This window comes from Sceloporus occidentalis, unplaced genomic scaffold (genome assembly GCF_023333645.1).
Source record: "Sceloporus occidentalis isolate IW3139 unplaced genomic scaffold, rSceOcc1.0.p SCAF_189, whole genome shotgun sequence".
NCBI classification, from domain to species: domain Eukaryota; kingdom Metazoa; phylum Chordata; class Lepidosauria; order Squamata; family Phrynosomatidae; genus Sceloporus; species Sceloporus occidentalis.
The window spans coordinates 1,177,501-1,196,560 of NW_028317169.1; the positions used below are offsets into that span (position 1 = coordinate 1,177,501).

General features: G+C 44.6%; 1 protein-coding gene across 1 annotated transcript in view; it reads right to left on the minus strand.

Annotated features, from left to right (window-relative positions):
* Positions 1-19,060, minus strand: part of CRTC3 (CREB regulated transcription coactivator 3) — a 55,924-nt gene that overhangs the window by 19,059 nt on the left and 17,805 nt on the right. Inside the window, exons 3-4 of the mRNA XM_089501973.1 lie at positions 16,510-16,629; positions 2,852-2,913 (exon numbers count right to left, since the gene is read on the minus strand). Of these exons, the coding sequence (XP_089358099.1) occupies positions 2,852-2,913; positions 16,510-16,629 (182 nt within the window). The remainder of the gene's footprint in view (positions 1-2,851; positions 2,914-16,509; positions 16,630-19,060) is intronic.

The window sequence follows — 19,060 nt, forward strand, 5'->3', positions numbered from 1 at the left end:
CTATGAAGGTTAAAATCAATCACCTGTTCAGAGCAGACAATAGTCTGAATCCTGGCCGTTTTTCTTCACTCCATGGAACCTGCTGCCTTCAGAGACAGAAGTAAGGAGGTAGGGAAAGGGGGGGGGGAGGAATAACGTTTGACATCAGTTGTAATCCCAATAAAAATGATGCACATTGCGATGGTCTCATGATGCTAGATCTTCTGGTAAGAAATTGTACCAGCGAAGAGTTAATGGGGGGGGGAGAGATGAAAAAGGAATTAAGAAGGAAGATTGGAATGGATGTGGCCAAAGTAAAAAATCTTTAGTTGATTGGGAAGTCAAGAAAAGCGAGATGATGAAAGAAATTGTTTGAAGATCTTATAGTGCACTAGAAGGTGTTAATCAGATTCAACTTCACATTAGCTTCAGCAAAAGAATGGAAATCTGTTACAGATAAGATGTGCAAGCAAAGTAGTTATTAAATTCTTATTAAACTAAGTGTAACCAAAATGTCTTAGAAAACTTACACCATTTAGAAAAAAAAAAACAATTTCTAATATAATTAGCCAAAGTATTGTTCCACTGCTTGAAGCTGGCTAGACAGATTGTTTAAAGTTATCAGAGCTACTAAAAAGCACTGCCAGAAATAAATATTGTATTTAAAAAGATTTTTTAAAAAGCTATCTACTAGACCAGCTCTCACGTACAAAATAAGTAAATACAGAGGCTATACAGATGAATCTGTATATTATACGGACCACTAGAACAGTGAGTTGGGTATAGTTTTGTATAGCGTTATAATTATTTAAATGCAGAATTATGGACTATTCCCTGGCTTATATACTATTCATCACAAAAAATGTGTTTAAGAAGTAAAATGAAAATATATGGTATAATATTCTGTGACACTGTCCTAAATGTAACACCCCATCAAAATACATTCCTACAGATCACTCCAGACACAAGGCTGATGTGTACGTATGAACATTGGAGTGTTGGGCACGAGCTGCTTTTGTTGGAAGAAGAAGAAGAAAAAAAAAAAGAAAAAAAAACTGTCCTAGTACACAGACTTTGTAGATTTGATGACGTTATGGGAGCAGAGGTTTTCTTCGTTGTAGTTTTTTGTTTCTTTGGCAGAGAATCGGTTGCCAGTAGGAACAAGCGATTGGACGCTCTGGAGCGTGGGACAGAGCCACTTGTCCAGACCAGCTGCACTTATGACCTCTCTCACTGGAAATTATTTTGTGAGGATAATTTACTTGCAAGGGACACTGGCTTGTACCAAATGGATCCATGAGAGGGTTAAGATCTATGGGCGCACCTTACTCCAAGGCTACCATGTAATGAATTTAGCCAAGACAAGAAAGTATGATGAGGAAATGAGAATATCTAGATCAAATCAATTATGGGGACAAAAAAACAGACACTTTCACATTGACAAAACTACCCCTCGGAAACATAATTAGGGGCCTGACTGTTCTTACAGGGGAGATTACCACCATGGGTTTTCAAATTTGGGAAGGGGGTATTTTTTTCATTGGGGAAGAGTTAAAAAGAGACCATTTTTCTTGGTGTTGTGTTATGTGATATGATTGGCGAGTGCTAGTCCACAGGAACTGATGACATAGTAAGACTGCAGATGGCACGCCCATGAACATCTTGACCCGGAGATGCAGTTGTCCTCACCGTTTCGTGCATATGGCTTTACTTTACTGTCACTAATTAATTTTCACTCTCCTACTGTAATAGCACTACAGAATATGCGGTGGTTCAAAAAATAAAATGTAATTAATAACAAGAATAATGGTGAGGTCCCTTCAAGACGACAAGAAGACCCTCAAAAAATAAAGATATTCTGGGCAGCCAGCATGTAGAAATCTTGTCTTAAGAGCCCGATACGTACTAGTCTGCATCTACTGACCAGTTCTGGGAACGCATGAGAAATTCAAGATTTGCACCTACTGACCCCATTACTCTGTAAACAAAAATCATCTCCACGCTGCCAAAAAAAACCAAACCACAACCACCTCACTAGTAGACAATGGCTGCACACAGGATTCACTTCCAAATGTCCTGACTGCTTTTGATTTAATGTGAATAAAACCAGAACTTTGGCCAAAGTCAATGAATCGTGGACCTGGTGTCTACACAGATGTCTAGCCCCACACTTCGAATACAAACACGTTTCACATCTGGCTACAAAAGGACTGCCGATTTTTAAAAACAACACACTTTAAAGTGTACACATCTAGTGAGCTCCAGCCATGGAAAATAAGGTATTCATTAATATGAAAAATATAGATTCATGTTAGTAAGCAATAAGTCTAAAAGAGGAGTGCATGCCAAGAAGAGCAAAGTAACCCATTACATATACATATATATAACACACATATTATAAAAAGAATGCATTATTAGTTAACATTTACACATCACAATAAGTGTGTGTTTATACATATATATGGATAATTATGTCAAGTCCACAATGTGCATTTACACCTACAAGCCAATTTGTCCTGTACAGGACAGGTAAGAAAGGTCTAGCAAAAAAACTTTTGGCTACCAGTTCTGGACTAAAACTATTGCAGTAAAAGGTGAATTTTCACACAGCTTGCGTGCCAAGCATTTGTACTAATTATACATGAAAAGTTTTGCATCTCATCTTTTTAGAGAAGGAGCAATCTCTGCTTTCATGCATTATCCCGTTTGTTCAAGCTATTTTTAGTACATTACTGAAAGGAAACACAAAAGCAATGACATACATGCTAAAAATACACTGAATCAGAAAACAAGACATGTGGCAAATGTCCATTTCTTTCAGGAAATAATATAGCAGACATTAATAAACCGATGAAAAACGGGTTGCTCTTACCTTCTCCAGTTGTTATCAGGTGGAGGAGACAGATAAACGGATCCATAAGGAGAGCTCTCGCAGTGATTGAGAGTTAAGGAAATGTAGACAGCCAGCAGACCACTTAACGCGTTACAAGAGACTATTAAGAGTACTGCATGCTACAAAATTGATAACCAGGACCAACAATAGCCAGGAAAGAGTAATCCAAACCATTATTGCACTTGAATATAGTATTAAGTGACTCTGTCATTGAATATGCGCTACACTTGAGATAAACGTGGTGATCTGAGAAATCAAGTAGAATGAAAAGCCTTCTAATGCTGGGAACATTTACAAGCATGAAACTCAAAAGTGAAACTCACTAAGCAGCAGCGTTGGAAGATACAATCTCGGAGCACTTCGGTACTTCCAATTCCAACTTCAAAAACGTAACAAATACTCACAAATACGTTTTCCCTCATCCAGACATCTGGTCCCATGCTGCCTACTTAACTGGACACTAGCCTTGTAATACTAGAACCAGGGGGAAAGTCCTTGTACAGTCAAGGCCCATCAAGCCTGCTTTTCTAAAAGTATGCCAGAAACAAAAAAAGAAAAAAACCTCTGGATATCTAAACAGAAACCCAATATAACAATACAATTCCTAAACAGCAATTTACATGACAGCCGATTCCATAGACAGAAAAGGGTGAAAATTAAGAGCTGTAGGAAACGCACAGGTATATTTTAAACTTTAAAGCATATTTTTCTGGTGACCGGTGAAACCAACTTCCAGTCGTTTAAAACAAAGTCATTTCCTGAGGGTGCAGACAGCCATGACTGGGCACGCGACAAGATTTGCTTAAATAAATAAATAAGAATAGTACCTAGAGGAAAATGATTGTGAGGGGATAAAAAAGCATTTTCTCTCAGACACTTAGGTCTTAATTACTTGCTACTGTATACTTTACACAAGTAAAATTTTAAGCGAGAAGACTAAACAAAAAAAGGGGTCAAGTAGTCGTTTATAGCTACATAAACATCCACAGGAAACGTATGCTGTTGATATCAATTCTAAACGCTCAATTACTGTGAACATCTCAAGTGTACATTACAATTACTGTGTACATCTCAAGTTTATTACAATTACTGTGTACATCTCAAGTTTAATTGTGATTAGCGCATCATATCCTATTAAGCGTATAAATTTGTCAGTGTGACTCGGTTAATTTGATGAGAGAAGAATGAATGGCCTGCTTGTCTTCATTCTGGTACACAGTCGTATACATGGTCAACTATAGAGTGAAGAATGTCCGCCTTCCCAATAAGCCTTTCAAACGTGCTGTGTTTTTCTTTGCGCCGGTGGCTAAAAACCAGAGTACAGAAAAGAATCTCTGAACACCTGTTACCTCCCCGCCCTGGAAAAAGCAAAAGAATACGCTCATTGAGTAGAAACCTACACACAGCAGTATTTATGTTACAGGAATAGGAAATATTTAAAAAAAAATAATTTTATTGGGTAATTAAATGCAACTCTAACAATCTATAACCCTGCTCTTTTTCTAGGGTAAATCAAAATTCTTTATTTTTGATTTTTCAGTACATAACAAGAAGGGGGGGGGAGGGTACAGAAGGAAAAGGGGGAATATGAGGCAAAAACAAAAAGAGAGCAGCGCTGTGGGAGATCTGAGGAAACACATCGCATTATATGAAGGACATGTTGCATAACAACAGCTCACATAGGTACAGTGAAGAGCTTCACGTCAAGGGGCAATGAAATACATGCAGTAAGACATAACTATTGGATCCACATGGTACAGCAAACCCCACAGTGTGGCTATGGAAGAAGCCCTCATGTAAATGCCACCCAAGGGGAGGAAAATAACAAGGACGAGTAAGAGAAAAGAGGGGGGGGAAGGGTATGGAGGCTAAAAGGGAAGAGGGGAAGAAGAGGTACAGGGGGGGAGGAAGCGCTAGGCGGAGGAGGTAGGAACTCAGGAAAAGAAGAAGAGAGAAAGAGAAAAAAAAAAAAAAAAAAAAAAAAAAAAAAAAAAAATGAAGGGGGGGAGGGACAAGGGAGAGAAAATACACGCCTCTCAACCACCCCGACCCAACCCAGGGAAAAGCGTCTCGGTGCAACTAATCCAACAGGGGGCAAATAGCAGGGCCGGAGACGAACTCCAGCCAATAAAACCAGGTCTTCTGGTATCTTGCCTCCGCACCTGTGGCGAGTAAACGTAATTCCTCCAAGACCCTCGTTTGCTCAACCCGGAGGACCCACTCCTTGAAGGTAGGCGGAGCAGGGTCACCCCAGTGCAATGGGATGAGTGCCTTAGCCGCCGTGAGAAGATGGCGCGTAATAGACCTGCGGAACCATCGTTCCGAGAGGGAGGTATGAAGAAGGAGGCAGAACTCCGGAGTGAATGGAACCTCGCTGTCTGTGAGGCGTCGCAACTGGGCGTGAACGGATCTCCAGAAGGGAGCTATGCGAGGACACTGCCACCACAGGTGCAGGAGAGAGCCGGGGGAGGCGTCACATCTCCAACACCTGTTCGGCACGTCAGGGCGGTACAAGGATGTTAATGCCGGGGGTCGGTACCACAAAGCTAGGAGCTTGTAAGACATTTCCCGGTCAGCAGTACTCACGGAACAACAGTGGGTAAGGACGCATATCTTCTCCCATTGCTCCGCCGTAAAGGCAACCCGCAGCTCAGATTCCCACCGTCCCATGAACGTGGGAGGCACCGGGTTAGACGCCTCAAGAAGTAGACCGTAGAGCCGCGAGACGCCATGGGGCGGGAGCGCAGCAGCAACACAAAGGTCCTCAAACACAGTGAGTGCACGCGACAGAGTGTGCCTCCGGGGTAACGACCGCACAAAGTTGCGGAGTTGGGCATAACGGAACATGTCCAGAAGAGAAGGGGGTGTGTGGCGAGAAAGTTGATCCAGAGGCTTAAGGCCAGCCCCAGAGAGGTAAGCGCGGATCTCCGACCTCCCGTCCCCAGACACAGGCGAAAGGAAGGCACCACTCATCCCAGGAGGGAAGTCAGGGTTATACCTAACTGGTGTCAGAGGCGAGGGCACAGAGGATAGCCGTGTCCTCCTAAGAACCTGAGACCAGACCGCAAGGGTAGCCCGTATGAAGGGATGAGGCAAAGCCACTTCCCGAGCAGTGGGAGACAGGAGCCATGGTAAAGAGGACACAGGAAGGCCTAGTAAAGCGGAATCCACGGCCACCCATTGTTTATGTGCAGGGCTATGGGACCATTCCATCACACGCAACAAATGGCATGCCCTGTAATAAGTGCGGGGACAGGGCAACGCCAAACCGCCTTTAGATTTGGGGAGAATCAGCGTAGCCAGGCATACCCTAGGGGCCCGAGAGCCCCAGACAAACCGCAGAAAAGCCGCACGCAGAGAGGCAAAGAAAGAGGGAGGGATAGCAACAGGGAGGGTCTGAAACAGGTATAAAATACGCGGCATGATGTTCATTTTAAGCACATTGATACGACCCAACCAGGAGATCGTCAACGACTTCCAGGACAACAGATCAGACCGGATAGTGGTCAGCAAAGGGGAGAAATTATAGTGGAACAGTTGGGAGAAGTCAGACGTCAACCAGGTCCCCAGGTACTTGAGCTTAGAGCTACACCAGGCAAAAGGGAAGGAGGCCTTCAGGGGACAGACCACCTCCAGAGGCAGGTTCACATTCAGTATTTCGGACTTGGAGGCGTTGAGTTTGAAATTGGTGAGGGCACCGTATATGGAAAACTCCCGGAGGATATTCGGGAGAGTGATATGAGGGCGGGTGATAACGAAGAGGAGGTCATCTGCGTAACCCAAAATCTTATGATTAGTACCCCCGACCCCTAACCCACAGATATCAGGGTTCATCCGGACAGCTTGGAGAAGGGGCTCAACAGAAAGCACGAAAAGCAGGGGGGACAGTGGGCAGCCCTGCCGGGTCCCGTTCCGAATAGCAAAGGAACCCGAAAGAGAGCCGTTAACACGGACATGAGCCGAGGGAGTAGAATACAGGGACCGAATCCAGGTCAGCAGACCAGGACCGAAACCCATGTGCGTCAGGGTGGACAGCATAAAAGGCCAGTCCACCCTGTCAAAAGCCTTCTCTGCGTCCGTGGAAAGCAATATAGTCGGAGTGGCGGTGTGCTTGGCGTAGTGCATAAGCGTAAGGGCCCTAATAGTGCTATCCCTAGCCTCACGCCCAGGGATGAAGCCGGTTTGGTCCGGGTGGACCAGAGAGGACATAAAGGGCTTAATACGGTTAGCCAGGATCTTGGCCAACAGTTTCAGATCTGCATTCAGAAGCGAGATTGGCCTATAGCTGCTGCATTGCTCTGGGTCTTTACCCTCTTTAGGGATCAGGGTAATCGAGGCCGACAGAGTATGATCCGGAATACTAGTGCCAGTTAAGATAGAGTTAAAGGCACTCACAAAGTGAGGACCCAAAACGTCCTTGAATTCCGAGTAATAACGAAGAGGAAGCCCATCTGGGCCGGGGCATTTCCCAGCCGGAGAAGACTTAAGGGCCAATAAAAACTCAGGTAGTGTGATTGGGGAGTCTAGCGTGGCTGCGTCGTCCGCCGAGATAGTCCGTTTAATAGTCTTAGCCAAATATGACCTAATGTCTGCTGACTGACTAGGAAGGGAGGGGCCTGGAGGGGTCGTGCGGAGATTGTAGAGGCCCTCATAGTAGCTCTGAAAGCAACGAGAGATATCAGAGGGATGCGAGTGAAGGAGACCACTCGAGGAGCGGATCTTGGGTACATAGGTGGGTTTCCGTACAGCCCGCAGCGCCCGAGCCAGGTGCTTACCTGGCTTATTGCCATGCTCGTAATATAGTGCCTTGGTTTTCAGAAAGGAGTTGTGCAGTCTGCGGTTGAGAATCGAGGCCAGCTCACCCCGAAGAGACAGAAGGAGCTGCAGGTCACTTCCCGACATGGAAGATTTGTGTGCCTGTTCTGCCAAGGCTATATCAGTATAGAGCTTGTCTATCTTCTCCCGCTCAGCGCGTTTGCGCCGAGAGCACTCCTTGATAAAATGTCCCCTAATCACACATTTGTGCGCCTCCCAGACTATTAATTCAGAGGTACCTTGCAGTAAGTTTTCTCGAAAATAACAGCGGAGGACCTCGAGCGATTCAGAGCGGGCCAGCACATCAGATAAAACCGATTCATTGAGGCGCCACGAGCCCCCAGTGGGACGGGGCAGGGGGGAAGCTAGGGAAAGAGATAAAGGGGCATGGTCCGACCAGGTTGCCGACCCAATGGCAGAACGGCGAAGAAGATTGGCAAAGTGACAGGGAAGAAAGAAGAAATCAATGCGGGAATATGAGTCATGGGGTGTGGAGTAGAAAGTGTAGTCCCTCACATTAGGATGGAGAGCCCTCCAGCAATCGACTAGTCTGTGCGTAGTAAGGAGGGAATGAATCCTGCGGAGGACATGGCGAGGAGTCCGTGTGGTCCCGGAAGAGGTGTCGAAAGCCGGGTACAGCGCCACATTAAAATCCCCCCCTAGGACTAGGATCCCCTCCTGAAAGCCAGTGAGTTTTTGCAGGACAGAACGAAGAGTGATATGTTGGCCTCGGTTAGGGAGGTAGACATTCACCAACGTGTACGTTTGATCCGCGATCGTGCCCTTAACCAATAAATACCTCCCCTCGGGGTCTGCTACAACGTCTGAGGCATTGAAGGGAACCTGGGCAGAAAAAATAATCGCTACCCCCTTAGCCTTCGCCGTCGGGTTGTTACTGAGAAAACTAGTGGGGTAGGAGCGGCAGGAGAGCCGAGGAGCACGAGGCCCCAGGAAGTGAGTTTCCTGAATAAAGGCGATGTCTACCCGACCCCTACGGAGATCTCGGAAGAGGGAGGAGCGTTTCTCAGGGGTATTAAGACCCTTTACATTGAGCGAGAGAAGGTTAAGCCCACGTGTATGGGAAGACGACATGAGATTAATGGGAAAGAGAAAAGAGGAGAGAAAAAATGAAATAAAATAATAAAAAAAAAAAAAAAAAAAAAAAAAAAAAAAAAAGGGGGGGGGAGGGGGGGGAAGAGAAAAGAGAGGGAGGGGAAGAAAAGAAGCGGAAGCAAGACAGAGGAAGAAAGGGAGGAAAAGCAGGGGGACCTAGAAAGGTGAGGGACAAAACAAGAAAAACACCAACTACGCCCGACGGGTACTATACACCCGACAACAACAGGGCGTCTCTGTGTGGGGGAACAGATGAGACCACGAGAAAGGTGGAACCACCAAATGTGAAAACAGAACAGAAAAGAAACACAAAACCAAAAATGAGTGAACCAGGTGCGGGCCGCCGCCCGCCACTCTTTACTAGATAAAACCTTAATAGCAATGTCGACAATCGGAAGACCGCTGTGCGAGTCGGAACCCAACAATTGAGAAGAAACAAAATGCCTCTAAAGGCATCAGTGTAGGATAGAGAGGCCGAACGTCATGGGGAGAAAATAAATAAAACAGATATATATATACATACATCATGCATAGGTAGGGAGATAAGTGTGATGTGGTGTGCGCATGGCCCGTAGGTACAGGCACGGGGTAGAATCGTTTCGTCAGGGGGGGGACGTATATGAACAGTGTATATAGGCATGCAGATAGACATGATGTGGTGCGCGCATGGCCTGGAGAACCAGGCGAGGGGCAGAGTCGTCGCCCGCTCAGAAGCGTTAGGGATGGGGGGACCAACAGCACTGAAAGCAAGGTGCCCCCCAGCCGCATCAGCAGTGCAAAACATAGAGTACGTATAAAGTTAATCATAAACAGTAAATAAAGTAAAACAGATGAATGCGATGCGGGGTGTAGGGCCCATAGGTACAGGCCTGGGGTAGGATCAGCACCCGCTCCGAGGCGGCAGGGACGAGGCAACCAGTGCGCACACAGTAGCGCTGGGAGCAGGGCGCCCCCCCGCCGCAGTGCAAAAAATAATAATAAAATAATAATTAAAAAAAATTAAAAAAAAAAAAAAAACAAAAAACAAAAAAAAAAAAAAAAGAAGAAAAAAAAAAAAAAAAAAAAAAAGGGGGGGGGGAGCGTAGACAGTCAGACATAAACATAAACAGAATGTATAGGTACATAGACGTGATGTGACGCGTGTATGACCCGTAGGTACATGCATGAGGCCGAATCAGCACCCGCTCAGAGGCGTTAGGGAGGAGGTAAACAGTGCGCACATAGTAGTGCTGAAGGCAAGGTGCCCCCCAGCCGCAGCGGCAGAGCCCATAGGTACAGGCATGGGATGAGGCAACCAGTGCGCCCATAATAGCCTGAGCAAGGCGCCCCCCGGCCGCAGCGACAGTGACCCACGTGTGTTCGTGTAAGAGCGTGCATGTATAAAAAAAAAAAAAAAAAAAAAAAAACCCCAACAACCCCCCCCCACCCCCCCCAGAGGAGATAAAGACGGAAAAGTGCGGAAGTAAGGCCCCTAATAATAAAAACAACAAGGCCAAAAGGAGACAAATCAAGAAAAAAAAAACGAAATAATAAACGGCTTTGCCAAAACGGCGGAGCAGGCAATGCGCGTCAAAGTCCTCTACTCCTCAATAGGGCCTAAGCGGCGAGAGGCCAGGACAGCAGGAGAGTGCGTGGAAGGGTCGGGTGGAGATCTCCGTCCCACAGAGTCAGGGCGCCGAGGTCTGCGCGGTCTGGACGGTGGGTTGAGAGGTCGACCAGAAAAAGCATCCATATCCACCCAGTCAGAGATCTGGAGATCCGGCAGGGCCAAGAGGCGCAGCACCTCAGGGATGTCGTGGTGGTGCGAGATAGTCAGGGACCGGTTGCCATGCCTGACAACCAAGGCAAACGGGTAGCTCCAGCGGTATGGGATGCGGAGCCGCCGTAGCTCGGTGAGCAAGGGACGCAGTGCCCGCCTCGCCTGAAGCGTCAGGTCAGAGAGATCCTGGTAGAAGGAAATTGGGTGTCCTCGGAAGGACCACTCACCAACCTCCCTGGCACGGGCCATGATGCTTTCTTTCAGGCGGAAGTCTGTGAGATGGCAAATGATGTCCCGAGGAGGGGACCCTGGGTCCCCACGAGGACGCAGAGCGCGATGGGCCCTGTCCGCAGGCACGGGGGTGGCCAACGGGCGCCCCAGAAGGCCGTTGAAGATCTCCTCCAGAAGGCCAAAGACGTCCTCCGACGCGTCCGGTTCGGGAACCCCTCTGATCCGCACATTCTGCCTCCGGCTGCGGTTGTCAATATCCTCAACTCGCCGACGCAGCTCCCTGAGGTAATGAGTGTGACGGTCACCCAGGCGTTGTGTAGTAGCGAGGGCGAGTTTATGCTGGGTCTCCGAGCCCTCCAGGGCCAGGACCCGTTGCTCCAGGGCCGACAGGTCAGTACGCAGGGCCGACACCTCATCTCGGACCACCTGCTTGAGTTCGGCAATTAGGAGTGAAAAGTCTGCCTTCCACGGAGCCGAAGAGAAGAGCTGCACAACCTCTGGGGGGTGGGAAGGTGGAGGTAGGCGCGTGGTGGAGGCCGATTCCTCAGCCGAGGAAGAGCTTGCGGGAGAAACAGCCACGTGGTCCCCCGAGGCCTCCGAGGCCTGCGACGCCAAGTCCGCCGGGGTGCAGAAATACTCACGGAGAGAAGCCGAAGTGGACCTGCGGCGATCCCCAGCTGGTGAGGGGTCAGAGACCGTCTTCTTATTTCGTCCCATGCTGGTGTAGCGGTCAGATGTCGTAGGATAGTAGGCGAGCGGCGGCGGAGCAACTAGCTCATGCGGCCATCTCTCTCGGCGGTCAGACACGCCCCCCGCTCTTTTTCTGATAGTAAACAACTGGATTGGACTTGACCATACTTATAAGAGCCTAACACATTTTGATTAGCATGAGAGAGAAAAAAAAAAGCAGGAGGGGGTGAGTGTCCATAACATAACAAGCCAACAAGAAGAGAGGTAAAAATATACAGGGTTGAGCGGCTGGCTGGTGGAGCAGCATGACCCGAGCCAGGATAGAGCCAGATCCTGAGTCAAACTCACAACACTGAATACCAAGGTGACGCTTGCGTGGCTCCAACTCACATTCCTCCACGTTTTAAAAGCTTGGTTGAGCCAGCCCAACGTTGCTCACCTAGCATTCAATTTTATGTAACTGCGTCAAATATGATTTTGCCTGTTTTTTATTTATTATTTTTATTGCTGTGGATACACAGCAAAGGAGCACTGAAAGTTAGGTCAGTCACTGTTAACATTTCAGATGCAACAATGTGCATCATACAAAAATAACACACAAACTGTGTAAATAGCTAATTATTACACTTGAAAGACAGTGATTAGGTTGTCCCCTGATGTGGTGGTAAATGCAGAGATTAAATGATGCACATCTAAAGCACAGCTCAACTAAAATGACTAATGAGATGACAGAATTGGCCATTACTAGCCAGACAGCAAGCCAATATGTGAACACACATAGCCACGGGTCATATGAGTTACCCAGCACGCAACCCTCGCCACTAAAAGGCATATCTGGAGGCAGAGTGGCATAAAGGGGGTTAAAGGCATATCATAGAGCACTCTGCCTACAGAAATGCCTTATGCCCCCCACTTATCAGCCCCCCCCAAAAAAATTAACCGGTGCTTCTGACTCGCCGGTGTGTTGTCTGGGCAGCGAGTAGACATCTACGGGATTCGCGTAGGCAACTTCCGCTGCAGCCGGAAGGACGTGCAGTTACCAGCGGGGGTTGTCTGCGTCCATCGCGCATACACCCTCCGACACAGCGGTACAGGGAACTCTTTTCTCTGACAGCCGGGGAAGGTCTGCACGATGGACGCAGACAACCCCCGCTGCTAACCGCACCTCCTTCCAGCTGAGGCGGAAGTTGCCTACGTGAATCGCGTAGACGTCTACCTGCTGCCCAGACAACACACCGGGGAGTCAGAAGCACCAGTAAGGGGGGGGGGGGTTACCAGACAGGAGATCTTAGTCTCATAGTCAGACCTCTATTTGATGACCCCCGATTATAAGACGAGGGGTATTTTTCAGAGCATCAGGTCTGAAAAAAACCTTGTCTTATAATCAAGCAAATACGGTATTTATAGTGTTTTCCTATTGTACCTGAAATGTTTATAAACTGTGCATGTTTACAAAACATTACGGGCAATCCGTTATTATAAGTGTGTCTAGATAAAGAATTCATATCATGGTTGAGATTTAATAGCTAATTAACCTTCATTTCAACTTCTTCCCAACAGTAATTACAGCTGGATACTGGTTTATGGATTGGGTTTGCTTTGGTAGAGCTTTTCCAGAGATGCCAATGGTACATTAAGATACATACAAGAGAAAGCGGCATCATGCTAGTTACTTGTACCAATGGGGTCAGGGAAAGTGGGGTTCTCTCCCCAAGAAAGAAAAACTTTTCAAAAGTTAAAGTGGCAGTTTATATATATATATATATATATATATATATATATATATATATATATATATATATATATATGCCACACTTAAACACGAAGAAAAAAATATTAAACTTTGCAAAGATTTTTTTTTTTTTAATTCAGAAAGGAAAGGGTTACTAGTAAAGATGCAGAACACACATTGTAAATCTGACAGGAAGGAAGAGTTTACTAGTCTGAGTGCATTCCCACTTAAGACTCCAGCCGTGATGTAGGGATTAGGCTCAAATTGTACAAACAAGGAGTGTCTTTGGCAATTCATATTTCATTTTTCAGAAGAAAAAAAAAAACACCCCCACTCATTGCTATGTCAACACAAGCTCAAGACTGTGTTTTTGTCGCTATGAAAGCTTTAAAAGACCAAATCATACGCAAGAACGAATACAATACTAGTGAAATGCCAGTTCCAATTCCTTTTCATAAAACAAAATCCCAGCGCGGCTCTGCAACGAAAGAAGGGGGAGCAGGGAAAGTAGACACAACAGTATGTGCCGCACAATAATAGCTGGAATATGATATCCTGTATGAAGTCTGTGTGCGATTACAGCGTAGAGACATTTAGAATGCAGATACAAAAAGTTTATACTTAAATGAAAAATGTCTAGGAGCTTTAAGTAACATGTTTTACAAGTCTACATGAAAAGGCATGACTTTCCCTGGAGCAATACAGTATTTGAGTTGCCTCCCCTTAATGAGACTGCTGTACCTGCTGGATTTGCCACATTCCACACTATGCCGACGCGCACTTCAAAGCCTAGAAACCTCTATGGCACGGCAAAATCATTTAAAGTCCGCAAATCTGCAATAATGCTCATATTTTGGGGACAAAAGAAACTTCTCTAAAGTACTAACTGTTCTAGGGGTACTAATAAATAGATATAAAATCAACCATCTTAAAATCTGGTGAGGATTTCCATGTTCAGTAGATTAGGTGGATTCTCCCAACAGGAAATCTCTACCAGAAAGGAGATCAAAATCTCCGATACCGTGCAGGGAACTTGCTGACAAAATAGGCAGAGCCATGCAATAAAAACAGGAAACATGGGAACTACTTAGCAATGATTTAGGATTACATCTCATAGGGTCTTCATTGATAGTTCAGTCAACAAAAATCCAACAATGAGCACCAATTCTATTAAACTACTCATACCAAGAAAAACTGGAACCCCTGAAAGTATTTCTTTCTGGAACAAAACAATCACTATACGTGCAGGACAGAAGAGCCTGGTCAGTACGATTAACTTTTTCTAATGGGCAAGTTCCTTCTGGTTTCTTCCATTCTGACAGCAGAAACATATTCACCGTCATTTTCATGTGACACAAATTAAATCTGACATCACACTCCTCCCACAATACATGGTGTCACCATGTCCCAGGGCAACTGGAAGCCTGGAACATAAAACACAGTTATAGGGCATATGGCAGCTATGAATCACAGATAAAATAATAAATTAATTGTATTTGTTTGTTGCTATGCACAGATTATTAGAAATATTGTGCTTTATTGTAAGTGGCCCTCCAAGTTCCTACAAGAAAGGACAAAACACTAGAACCCACAGAGTTAGGAAAAGACTGTCATTTCACAAAATAGCAACTTAAAAGTGATCCGAATTTGGAAAACACGAGCATGCATTGGTTTTCAGCATCCTGCACATTTCGCAGGCCATTTCCGCTCTGTCACAATGCTACTGATTCAAATACGAGCTTCCTGTGAAAATATCCAAACCCAGATCTCAAGTTTGTCTAGAAACATCAGGATCTTCTAGATTTTGTTTGTATAACAACGTAAACCAGTTCAGCTCTTTTCTAATATGTGTAATATAGAAAGGTACAATGTTATATTGCGGGGGGGGGGGCTTCTTGCCTATTATACGCATTAAAGTGAACATGATGCCTGGAATGTCCCTTTAAAACTTTTTGAAGACAGGCAACGATAGTTTGCTGACAAAATAACTTATTATTTGAGGACAAACATGACAGATCTGCTTAGGTTTCTTTGCTGAAATGCACGGTGGAGTCTAGTCAGGTCACATTTTAAGGGTTCAGCAGACAGTTTGCTTTAATTTTCCATTTTGTTCTGTAAATGCAAGTGGAACTTAAGTAAGACATAGAGCTGCCTCCGGTAAAAGGGCTGCATATGGGAAGGGTCACAAAGCTTTCACAAACACTCCCTCAGTTCCCCCACCTTACAACGAGTTCTGTAATAAAGGAAATACTCATTCTTAGATCCACTTAGAATGCCAGACGAAAAGCACATCATCTTCAATTCTACCATTCAGCTTCTCTTACAGCTAAATATTGCCGCAAAATGTACAGCATCTAGAAAAAGCAGTTCTAAGATGTAAAAGAATTTGTTTAACTGGTTATGTTGAAAATCCCCAAGAGAACTAATCCTTCCATGCGCCAATCTGTCTGACAAATTAATTTTATTGTAGCTTCTTATAAAGTCAACGCAACCTGTGCTTAATAAGAATTAATTAGCCATAATAAGTGAGACATCTCTTGCAAGTCCATCATCAGAACTTCCGAGCGCAGTACATGTTGAAACACTTATGAAGATATTAGCAGAAAATAAGTGGTTGCCAGGCAAAACTGGGTATTAAAAAAAAAAACATCATTCATGAAAAAAAAAAATTAAAAAAAAAACCAAACTTCTTTCCAAGATTAAGTAGTGAGTCACATAGGACCCCCTTCAGATACCTGTATCCAGCCTTAGTCATGCCATAAAATTCGATGTGCCACGTAATGTAATACTTAAAGAAATACAAACTGGGATTTCTCACTAAAAAATACTTTCTAAAAAAATAAATTAAAAAAAAACAAGCAACACAATTTAATTAAATAAAAATGTTGGTAATTCCCTTTTTACAAGTAAATATACTTAGTGACAACGTGACATTCCCTGGACATTTGGATACCAATATTGCACTAAGAATGTTCCTACCCAGTGGTGGTGGAAAAAAAAAAAAAAAAAAAGTATCCCTGCTACAAATAATGAAGAAAAAAAAATATTAAAAAAAATACAGTATAAAGTATATTACAAAAATGCAAATGCTAGGAAAACAGAAGGAACAATGTGGTCGGAGAAGTGCTAAAAGCTGGTAGGGTAGAAAGTTGGAACTCCTCCGAACATCCACTACTCAGATGCAAGTGCACTGGCCCTAGGTGAAAGCCAATAAATTGCAGCTGCTGGAACACCAGCACTTTCAAACATTCCAGAAACCAATTTCCTCTTGCCCTTGTTTTCAACCTGAAAGGATATTTGACGTCCGTGTTTCTCCATAGGTCTGTGATGAGGTGAGTGTAGACGGTTTCGAGAAGCTCTCTCGACAAGTCCATGGTGGCGCATGCCTCGTATATTGTCCGTGGGGTGAAAGGAAGGCTGCAAGACAAAGGAGAGGAGTTCACACTATCACTGCTGCCAGGCAACGAGGCCAAACCGCTTATTAATTACACTTTGTACATGTAAAATATGTTTTCATTTGTCATGTATCTACTTCTAAACACACCAAATCAGTCCTTGCTGCGCACGACACAAAATCATAACCTTCATATTGTAAAACCATCAAACTATGGAAAATCTGGACATGAAAACCAATTCAGTCTGATTTCATAATGGTTAACCCTTTCAGCCACCAACATATATAATACAATATGGACGTTAAATAGTGCTTCATAAACGCCCTTACATTTTAGCTCATCAGTGCTCTTCTGCTCTTTACTGGTTAACGAGTATTAAAAATGTTGGCTTAAGCACAAGCGCCATCAAAGCCAGGGGAGGACCGAAAAGAGGGCAGGAAGTCAAGTTCTCTGAATCTTTACGGTGTGTTTTATTTGCAATTCCTCATACAGCTACCATGGTATTTTAGGAAGAATTTACTAATTGACCGAATACTTTTTGTGTTCTTTTTAAAACTTGTAACGCATTACCTTTCCGTTTTCCACAAGACTGCATAGTAAGCACTGGGTATGCTGCCTCCCAAATCTGCTTTGGCCTGCATTACTACTGGGCACTTGGATGTAATTGCCCCCCAGGCCGAGTGTTTTCAGCTCTACCCTGATCAACTGATCAAACCCACTGACCAGGAACACCCCCCCGTATCTATAAAATCTATTCATAGCTCTGGAGAGTTACACTATATGCACAAAAGTATTAGGACACACCTCTTAATTATTGAATTCAGATCTTTCAATCAGACCCATAAGCCATGCAGTCTGCATTTACACACGTTGGGGGGGGGGGGGGGGGGGGCGCGAACAGAAGGTTCTGAAGAGCTCAGTGAATTCATTGTACTGTGATAGGATGCCACCTTTACAATAAGGCAGTTTTTGAAATTTCACCCTTACTAGATATTCCACGGTCAATTATCGGAAAGCAGAAGTATTTAGGAACAGCAGCAACACGAAAAGGAAGACCCCGTAAAGTCAAAGAGGGGGGTCACCAAGTGCTGAGACGCATGCTGATTCCACAGCTAAATTTTTAATCTTCTGCTGGCATTAATATCAGCACAAAAACTGTGCGGCAGGAGCTTCATGGAATGGGTTTCCATGGCCAAGCAGCTGCATCCAGGCACAACACCTCTCGGATCGAGATGTGAAAAGCAGGACTCCAAAACAGAACACGTTTACTGCTCCAGAGTCTGATGGGCGAGTCTGGGTTTGGCGGATGTCAGGAGAACGCTGCCTGCCTGACTACGCTGGGGCAGAGGAGGAATAATGGTATAGGGCAGTTTTCAGGGGTTGGGGTAGGCCCCATACTTACAGTGAAAGGGAATCTTAAGCTTCAGCATAACAAGACATTTTGGAAAATTCTATACTTCCAACTTTGTGGGAACAGTTTGGGAAAGGCCCTTTTCTATTCCAGCATGACTGTACTCCAGCGCACAAAGCAAAGTCCATAAAGAGATTGGCCCGCACAGGACCCTAACCCCAACTCCATACCTTTGGGATGAACTGAAATGGAGATTGAGAGCCATGCCTTCTCATCAGTGTCTGAGCTCACAGATGCTGTACTGGATGAATGGACAAAGATTCTCACAGAAACACTCCAAAATCTTGTAAAAAAAAGCTTTCCCAGAGTGGAAATGGATATAGGTGCAAAGGGGGTACCAACTTCATATTAATGTCTATGTATTTAGAATACAATGTCATAAAAGTCCCTGTTAGTGTAATGGGCAGGTGACCCAATACTTTTGTCCATATAGTGTATGATCAAACATGGGAGAAGCCATATTACTTATACTGATATGATAGATTAACAGATAATTTAAAACACTAATCATCACAGATTCTCAGATTAACAATGCTATTGAGAAAGCATGTTCTGGAATTTAAGTTTGTTTTGGTTCTTAAGTCAAGAGCAGAGGCTCCACATGAGAATAGGTTCTCTCAACTGTGATATGGCATATAGCACGCAAATACAGGGATTAGGTTGTCTCTTTGCTTTTAATTTCCCTATGACATTCAAAAGGACAGAAAGAAAATACTATGAATATACAAACCATAGAGTTGGCCGAGTTCCCTCTACATAGGTACAATACTCTTTTTAAGTATTACTGTCTCCACAGTATATGAGTTATAAATCCATACCCCTCAAAATGTCCCTCTATAGGAGGAACAGTACCTTATTGGAACCCCAATCTTTTCTCCCCTGATTTCCCTCTTTTTCTACAAGTTTACAGTGTTCTGCAGCCTTAATAAATCACAACATAGTATATAGAAAGAGAACAATTTACAGTCAGAAGTTGATACACTATTTCTCTTCCGAACACCTTACTTTCCTGACCTGTGACTTCTATAGGGACTGATGCAGC